The 9,473-nt window shown below is 41.5% G+C and overlaps 1 protein-coding gene and 1 pseudogene across 1 annotated transcript; both read right to left on the minus strand.

Moving 5' to 3' along the window:
* Nucleotides 1–2,311: 2,311 nt before the first annotated feature.
* LOC102832292 (keratin-associated protein 1-3-like) lies at nt 2,312–2,851 on the minus strand. Its single transcript, XM_006832606.1, has one exon. It carries the CDS (start codon nt 2,849–2,851, stop codon nt 2,312–2,314), a length of 540 nt encoding a protein of 179 aa, XP_006832669.1.
* A 4,421-nt stretch (nt 2,852–7,272) lies between these two features.
* LOC102832172 lies at nt 7,273–7,734 on the minus strand (annotated as a pseudogene).
* Between the last annotated feature and the right edge of the window lie 1,739 nt (nt 7,735–9,473).

Consider the following 9,473-nt stretch of genomic DNA (forward strand, 5'->3'; position numbering starts at 1 on the left):
CTCCCAGGGTCCACTAGAAAGCTAGCAGTCATTTATCAAAAGGAGAATAGTTATATATAAGAGCGGACACAGATTTCTTCCCAAACCCCACAGGGTCTTTCCTTTATTCTACTGGCACTTGTTAAAGACTCCATGGTGGTAGTGATGGCTTTGTGTCGTGGAGCTGGTTCCGACTCATAGCTGGTAGATTTGAACTGGTATGGTTAGCAGCCCGGCTTATAACTCACTATGCTGCCAGAGCTCCATAAAGACTCCATATAGAAGCCATATTTTCCATTGGCACTTCACATATTATTAAATCTCCTTGGAAGTAAGATTGAAATGGAAGGGCAATCTGCACTGTAGCTCAGACTTTTCTTCAGAACTTTCTCTTGCTCTTGCCTCCTCTGAAAACTAGCAGCATTTTGGGTTATTTGGGAAAATGTGTAGAACTGGCATGCTCAAATATGGTGTATGCTGACATTCACTCTCGACTCCCCTCTCTTTCCCTGTTCCTGTAGTGTACCTGGGAAGGTGAAATACTCACTCTCTCACCCTCCCTGTCAGGACAGCCAGTAAGTCAAGATTGAAGAAAGATCTTGTAGTGTGCTTAGCTGTTAGGTTGGTAGATTATAGAATGTTTAAGCTTTATTTGAATCTGAAATAAATGTATTGATTTGTCTTCATCCATATCAATTCAAACATGTTTTCCCCAAGGTTGTTCACAGCTGATGTGTAGAGAAGGGCACTAAAGTCATTGTGGTCGGTTGGACTCTTTTATACTCCCTCTTTACGTCCCACTTAGAATGACCTTCAAGTCCCACCTCATAGGTGACCTGCCTGGTGAGTCCTTCCATGACTCTGCTCTCACCACCTAGCCCCTACTAATCCTCAAATGGTGTCATCCTTTTTGAACTCATGTTTATGGAATTCTTTGCAGTCCACATAACTGAAATATTACTTTCCATACACAGTGGCAATATAAAATCTCCTCATAATTTCTGCAAATTCCTGAGGGGCTATTTTCTTGTGATTCTTGCTGTCTCTAGCTCCTGGGCTGCCTGTTTTCCCTTTAATGAACCCAGACATGAAACTCAGCCCCTTCACTGAAAATTTTCATGAGAAAGTGTACCCCCTAAAGGATTTTGTGAGTTTGATAATTTAATGGGGAGGATGGAAGTTATATAGAAAACCCCATAGCCTCTGACTAGTCCTCTTGACTCTTCTCTTTTCTCCCCACTTCCTTTCTAAAATAAAAATATTCTTCCTTTTTTGTTATCCAGGTATAATTATTTCATATTATTCTCATAGGCTTTTGTAGTGGACAACATGCATGTCCTGTGGGGATTCACTACAACCTGGTCTGTTAAGATGTATTGACCAAAAGACATCTAGCCCTTAAAAGAAATTCCACTAATTGCTAAGAGAATGCAGTTTATCTCACCATACTTTATTTAGTTATGTGGCTATTTTCACAGCTATGTTTTCTCTTTCTGGATACTAAACTCTTCAAGGATAAGAATGATTTCTTTTCCATCTTGCTGATCGCCATAGTCTCAGTCTTAGAAGTGGGTGGTCAATAACTTTTTATTGATTGAGTGAATGGATTCACTATATATAATTTCAGTCTGTTAGAAACAAACTTACTTCTTTCAAGTAGACATTCTTGAAATATAAGCAGCTAGTCCATCTTATATACAAGTCAAAACACAGACCATGGTTCATTGTCCTGTACATAACATTTATTAGGAACTGATAGGAGGCACTGTATTATAGATATTATTGAAGTAACCAAAGGTAAGATAATTATGATCCAGAAGATGAAATAAGATGTTGAAAAATGGAAACGTCCAGCCTACTACTTAGAAGCTGAACGTTGGGTGAAAAGTCTCCATTTTCCATTGTGAGATGGAGAGATTTCCTGTAGCTTAATCTCTGAGACCTTTGGTGTTGGAGAAAAAATATAGGCAAATAGAAACTTAAAAGTAGATCACAAAGAAAGCAAATATTAACCCTGTGATCAATTCTCAAGGATAAATTTTATAACATGCCAGTAATTTTCAATCCTACAGGCAAATCTGAAATAGTATATCCAAAGAACTGTGATGACCAGCTAGTAGATTCACATAATTTCGGTATCTACAAAGGAAGGTCAAGGTATCTGCTGCAAAATGGAATCAGGCAGGACTGTATGGCTCATATATTTGGGACCTGCCACAGTAAAAACCGAACTAGACATCTAAAAAGTTGTTAATGGCCCAGAGGTGGTTGAAGAGATGATAGGTTTAGAAATACTGTGCCCTTGGCAAATTGAAAACCAACAACCTGGCCTTTAGCAGATGGGCTCACAGCAGGTGGGCTCACAACAGCTGGGCTGGCAGCAGGTGGGCTGGCAACAGCAGGCTGGGCGACAGCAGGACTGTCCACAGTAGGAAGGGCGGCAGCAAGAGGCCTGGGCATGGTGCAGCTGGCAGCAGGTTGGGGGAGTGCAGCTCACCACGCAGCAGGGGGGCAGGCAGGTACCCTCAATGCGGCAGTCTGGGCGGCACCACCTGACACGGCAGGTCATACCTCCAGAGCCACCCTCCTGGCCACAGCCAATGCCACTACCAAGCCCACCGCAGCTAGTTTGGCAGCAGGTGGGCTGGCAGCAGCTGGAGCCACAGGTCCCACCAGTGGAACAGCTGGGAAAGCCACAGAAGCTAGTTTGGCAGCAGGTGGGTGGGCAGCTGGGCTGGCAGCAGCTGGGCTGGCAGCAGCTGGGCTGGCAGCAGCTGGGCTGGCAGCAGCTAGGCTGGCAGCAGCTAGGGCTGCAGGTCCCACAAGTGGTGAAGCTGGGAAACCCACAGAAGCTGGTTTGACAGCAGGCCATGGTGTCAGGAGTTGGGTTGCTTGGGGAAATTTCTGAGATTTGCCGGTGACTTGCACCTGGGGCCTTTTATATATCTTGGTCAGCTGCTGTTTGTAAAATTCTCAACATATCTTCCTTGTTTTTGTTTAAATTTGTTCCTTAGTGGTCCTCTGATTGGCGTACATTAAAATACTTGCGATGCATCATGAGTAGCAGTTTGAAAATTGCTTTGTTTTATAGTTTTATTAGGATTCGTCATATCAATCATTTACTCTTTGGAATATGTTTGTGCTTTTCCATGTTCAAAGAGTCCTTCCATAGTCTAAGTCAACACCCTCATTTTGTATACTCATCTCATGTGACAGTATGTCCATATGCTTAAATTAAGGGTAATTGTGCTCTTGTTTTTAACTACAGTTTTTTCTCCTGCATATAGAGATTGGATTTTCCTGAACTTAGAATGGCATTACATCCACTGAGTTGAAGGAATACCTTTGGTCATGCATGATTGAAGTTGCCAACTCATTTACTCCAACATCAAATCAAAATATCATTCTAGGTTCCATGCTTTCTACTAATTTGAAATGTATAAAATATGAATTGTGTTTCACAGAAGAAATCTTTTCTTATGAATAAAATGACAAAGTCTAAATGAAGATTTTCATCAGGGTGTCTAACTTGTGGTAGAAACTTAATAAATGTTTATTGAATCTGTTTTCAAGAGGGTGGAGTAAAGGCGTGATTCATGGATACCTATATAATTTATAAAGTTATAAAGTTAAATAGAACTTTCAAGGTGTAGTACCTCTCATGAGGGAGAGTCCTTGTTATTTCTTGTGAAAGAAAGGAAGAAAGAAAGAAGGAAAGAAAGGAAGAAAGAAAGGTTAGTGAATGGTGAATTCTTTCTGTTTAGACTTAATAGTTGACTCAAGGACTAGGAAAACCAACCAACCAACAAACAAGACATCTCTGAGTCATAGCACTTTGAAGACTATACTGCCATCCCATTTTTCGTCTCTGAAGTTCTTGTTCTTGCATGTGATCCATGATTACACAATTAAATGACACAGGTAAGTGCTGAGAACTTAGAAAATATTTTTCTCAAAATGTCATAGCCCATTGTATCTTGTACATTTCATACACGGTTTCAATGATGAACTGAAAAAGCCCTTGTTTTTTGTTGTTGTTCTACATTTGTGTTGACTTCTTATGAGATATTTCTCAAGCTGGGTTGTAAAGTAGAGAATGTATCAGCTGCAGATTTCTGGAGAATCTGTCCCACAAATGATGATGGATGAACCTAGTACTCTCCATATTTGTTCAACTATCATTCAGACCAGAGACATACCTCATACATGCTTATAGGAAAGGTAGGTCAGTTTTGGAGTTGAAGTATAGAAAACAATATGGACAATAGTGGGAAGAATGTGATAGGCTAAGGCATGGGAAGAAGTTAAATGCTCTTAGAAATTGTATCTGGTGTCTGTGCTTTCAAAACTTGTTTTGTTGTTAAATGCTGTGGAGTCAGTTCTGACTCATAGAGATCCTGTGTAGGGTTTCTGTGGGCTGCCTGGTGGCTTTGAAGCACTGACCATGAGGTTAACAGTCTAATGCATATTCTACAGTGCCACACCAGGACTCCAAAAATTTGTTTATGTAGTAGGTAATAAAATTTCTTATGATTTTGGGTACGCACTAAGGAGAACATCTAGTATGGTAAAGGGAAGAGATTAAACATGGTATCATAACATATAGGTAGGAATCCCATAGCTTTGATCAACCTGAAAATTGTAACTAAAAATGGCCTTATCAGTCTAGACCTAATTGTAATATGCTAGAGCATGTGAGCATTTGAAGAACTATAAAGACTATGTAGTACACAAAGAATTTTACTAACTGATGGACTCAAGCATAGTTCAATTTATATTGAATTTAAAAAAGAATGTTTTTATTGTGAATTGAGTAAAAGTTTACAGGGCAGATCATTAGTTTTACATCCAACAAATCATATATCTTGTTTCATTACAATGATTATAATCCCCTCCATGTACCACCAGTTAACAGTATTTCTCTCTATTCATTTTAGCACCTTTTTTTTTTTTTTTAACACTCAGGCATATATAAGAATTACACTACCGAAGGGCACATTCTGCAAGCCTGTCTGCTGGCCACCAGCTCTCAGTTCCTCTCTTTCCATGAATCTAGAGTCCTCAGCTGCTGTCTCTATCCATGTCCACATCTCTGCCTCCATCTCTAGTGTCGCTTCTCTGAATAGGGTCCTGCATTCCGCTTATGCTCTTCTCCCTTGATGGTCCTAGGGTTCTCTGTTTCTGGACTGTAAGATTAACTACTTCCCTGTTTTTGTTACAAAACTTCTACCTTTACAATTGTGACAGTCTTAATTAGTCATGATAACAATTACTCACAATTGAATCATAAGAATCTTATCCCCATCTCTTTTTATAAGACCCATCTAGACAAGATGAGAGTTATTCAGTAGGGACTCTTTCTTTCCTCACACGCTCCTAAACTAAACTCCCTCTTGAAATCTTGTAAGCCAGTCACTTTGTGCCTTTATCGCTCCCTCATTTTAGGTAGCCAATGTCTAAGTTGCCCATCCATATCTACCCTGTGTATAGAGGGGACAGCATTGATACTTGTTGTGAAGACTCCTTCCCTCTCTGTTGTTATTTAGAGCTCCTTCCTCCATGAGTATAGGTCAAGTGCATCAAATTGTAGCAATTTACCCTCGTTTCCTTTATCAAAAATTGTTTTTTATCTTCCTCTAGTTGAGTTCTGATCATCAAGCCATCGAGGCTAGGTGAAATGGGTATTATCTGCAAGTTTGGGTGTTCTTGTGCATCTCCCCTCACTTCATATCAGCTGGATGCTTCACTCTTAGCTCTAGCCCTCCATGGCTATATCCTTGTCCATGGCTCAGGTGTCCCTAGGTCTCACCACACTTTGGACCAACCAGCCCTTTCTCTTCTCTCTCTCATCTCCAGGTCAACAGGAGTCCGTGGAACATGATCAAACTCAGCCCATTTCTTCATTGCTGCCTTTTCCCCTCTTCCACTCACCAGTAGACTAACGTGGTCGCCAGCAAGCTCACGTGCCCTCTCATGCATTCCCTTTGTGTTTCAGTCTTAGAGGGGGTTTGTCCTGAAGGGACTTGATTGCTTGTCTTGATGGCTTCCCGGTGAACAACTTGCTTATTCTTGTAGTGGCCAGTCATACTGCCATTTTAGTTTTGGGTTTTTCTTGATGATCTTTCTTTGAAGATGTATCTTTTGTTGCTCTAGCTGCACCAGGCTGGTCTGTTTGTCCTTTCTAGTGGGAATGTCCCACCTCAGAAGGTTCTGGATTGGGCTCAGGATTCCACATAAGGTTCTATACACTGCAAAGGCTCCACAAGAGGCCCATTTCACTGGGCAAGTTGTAGAACCCCTTTTTGGAATACCAATCAGTTATAGGCTGAAGACGGGCTTATAAGCTTTCTGTAATCATGTTTCCTGATATTCCTTTCTATCCCACTCAAGTGTCTATTTTACAATAGTAGGCAAGGGAAACCAAAATTCATAAGACAGTCAAGCTTCTTAGAATTATTTCCCCTCTTCAGGCTATGCCTCGATCCCTGTATTAAAGAGCCTTGTTGTTCCAAGGTTGATCATGCATCACTATTTACTTCTGCTCCATGCAAACCTGTTTCAGTGTTCCCCTATCTACCTTGTTCTTTCAATTCCTCCCACTTCTTCTGTATTGCCCTCACCAACACCCGAACTATGATGTGTCTGCGCCTAACCCTGTGCTCTACCATTGCCTCTCCCTCCACCTTCCCCAAACCCCTCACCCCACCCCTCTAGGTAACCAACAAAGATTTTTTTTTCCTCCTTAGGATGGGTATCTTTTCTTAAGCTTTTGCAATAATGGTCTTATACAGTATTTGTCCTTTTGGGATTGACTAATCATCCATGCTATGCGGTGGCTTGTAGCTTATATTGAATTTTTTTGGTTTATATTTTATATATATATCTGCCTTGATATTGTCATCAAAATGCAGATGCACTCTTCTTGAATTCCAGCTGTAGGTAGACAAGATTAAAGGTAGAAGGACAGTAACTCAATTTGCTTTGCACATTTAAACATTTTATTTGCAATTAACAGAAGATATCAAGAAGAAAAAAGGTCTGGAAATATGTGGTGATGAAGAATCTGGAAGGAGGTCAGGAATGTCACTGAAATGCAGAACTGCTCCTCCTGGTCTGTGTTGATGCCAGGCGGGACACTCTGCTTGGTGTGTGTTTTCAGCGCGTTATTGAAGCATATCCAGTTGGCTCTGAAGACTTTTGTTAATTCTGATAAGAATACTTGGCATTCAAATAGAAATTGAGTACTTCAGATGAACACAATTTTGCTCCCCTTCTCCTTCCATTTTTAACTGATCAGCAACCTGGCCTTTAACAGGTGGGCTCACAGCAGGTGGGCTCACAACAGCTGGGCTGGCAGGTGGGCTGGCAACAGCAGGCTGGGCGGCAGCAGGACTGTCCACAGTAGGATGGGCGGCAGCAAGAGGCCTGGGCATGGTGCAGCTGGCAGCAGGTTGGGGGAGTGCAGCTCACCACACAGCAGGGGGGCAGGCAGGTACCCTCAATGCGGCAATCTGGGCGGCACCACCTGACACGGCAGGTCATACCTCCAGAGCCACCCTCCTGGCCACAGCCGATGCCACTACCAACCCCACCGCAGCCAGTTTGGCAGCAGGTAGGTTGGCAGCAGCTGGGTTGGCAGCCGGTGGGCTGACAGCAGCTGGACACAGAGCAGCTTGGCTGACAGCAACTGGAGCCGCAGGTCCCACCAGTGGAGCAGCTGGGAAACCCACAGAAGCTGGTTTGGCAGCAGGCCATGGTGTGGGGAGATGGGTTGAGAGTTGAGTTGCTTGGAGAAGTCTTGGAGAAGATTTGGTGGCTGACTTCTGCTTTGGGCTTTTTATATATTCCCCAGAGCTGCATATTTCCCTCACAATTAACATCTTTCCTTGGTACCAATGGCAAAATCAGTCTCTGATTGGCTAACACCAGAGTTGTTTAGTAAAGTTATAAATAGTCTTTTAATCCCCTGTGTTGGTCATTGCTCAATTAAGTTTCATTATGTTTCTTCTGTGCCCTCTGGACAAAGTGAAGTCTCTTCATGGAAGTCAGTTATGACATCACCTCTTCATGCAAGTCACATGAGAGTTTAGACCACTGGGCCGAGTGTTGCTCTGACTCTTTGTCATACGTGTCCTTTTATAACCTTCAGGCAGAGTTTATCTAAATGGAACATTTCCTTTCTAAGTGATTGCTATTTAGAATGAACACTGGACTGCAAACCACAAAGTCTACAATTCCAGCCCTCTAGCTGCCCCTCAGGAGAAAGATGAGACTTTCTGCTATTGCAAAGATTTTCAAAGCTTCAGAAACCCTATACAGGGCCGCTAAGAGTCAGAATCAACTCAAGGGCACTGAACAACAAGTGGATACTCAATTAAGGATCATAACTTAACAACATTTTGTTCAGACTTGGAAAGACTAATATTATTTTCATTAAAAGATAAAGTTTCAGCATGCAAAGGAAATATGCCTTTCTGTTTGCTTGGTGAGCTATAGGATCATTCGAGCTATAAATAGTTTTCTTGACTTCACTCATCATGCATGTACACCAAACAAATATTTTCAACAGAAACCTGTGTGACTTTTGCGTGTAGATTTTTTTGACTTTACTTAATTAAAATATATATTCTAGTAGTAGATGAAGTATCATTCGTGGCACAATGGTTAAGTGCTCAACTTCTACCAAGAGGCCAGTGGTTCAAGCCCACCAGTTGCTCTGTAGAAGAAAAGATCTGGTGATCTGCTCCACAGAGATTGTTGTTGTTAAGTCCTGTTTCTTCAGTTCCGACTCAGAGAAACCCTCAGTAGGATTTCTGAGGAGCAACTGGTGGGGTAGAACTGTCAACTTCTCGGTTAACAGTCCAGTGCTTATCCTACAGTGCCATACCAGGAATCCCCATAAAAATTGCAGCCTAGGAAACCCTATGGGGTAGTTCTACACTATCATATAGGATCATTATGAGCCAGAATCGACTTGATGGCACATAACAACAACAGTAGTGGATGTGTATTGTAACAAGCCCAACAGTACAGAGGCATATAAAGTTAAATCAGTATCCAAACTAATGCTTTGGAGATCATCAATCTTAACTGCTTGGTATACATTCTTCAACTCCTTTCTACATACTTCTGTAAATATAAATCAGAATATAGAAACAAACATCTTCAATTTCAATAAAATTTGAGTCTACTATACACATTGGAGTTCTGGTGTGGCACTGTGGGATAATAATGCACTTGAACATCAAAGTTGACTGTTCAAAATCACTAGCTGCTCCTTGGAAACCCTATACAGTGTTGCTATGAGATGGAACTAAATCAATGGTGCTTAACAAAAATACCAACAACATGGAAATGACTTATTCTTTTTAATAGTTGTACAGCATTCTAGAGAATGCTCATATTATAATTTATTCTATCATCCCATCACAGTAGTTTTCAGTTTGTGTGTTTGAATGATATATTTGTTGTTTTGTTGTTATGTGCCGTGGAGT

This window comes from Chrysochloris asiatica, unplaced genomic scaffold, assembly GCF_000296735.1.
Source record: "Chrysochloris asiatica unplaced genomic scaffold, ChrAsi1.0 scaffold00007, whole genome shotgun sequence".
NCBI classification, from domain to species: domain Eukaryota; kingdom Metazoa; phylum Chordata; class Mammalia; order Afrosoricida; family Chrysochloridae; genus Chrysochloris; species Chrysochloris asiatica.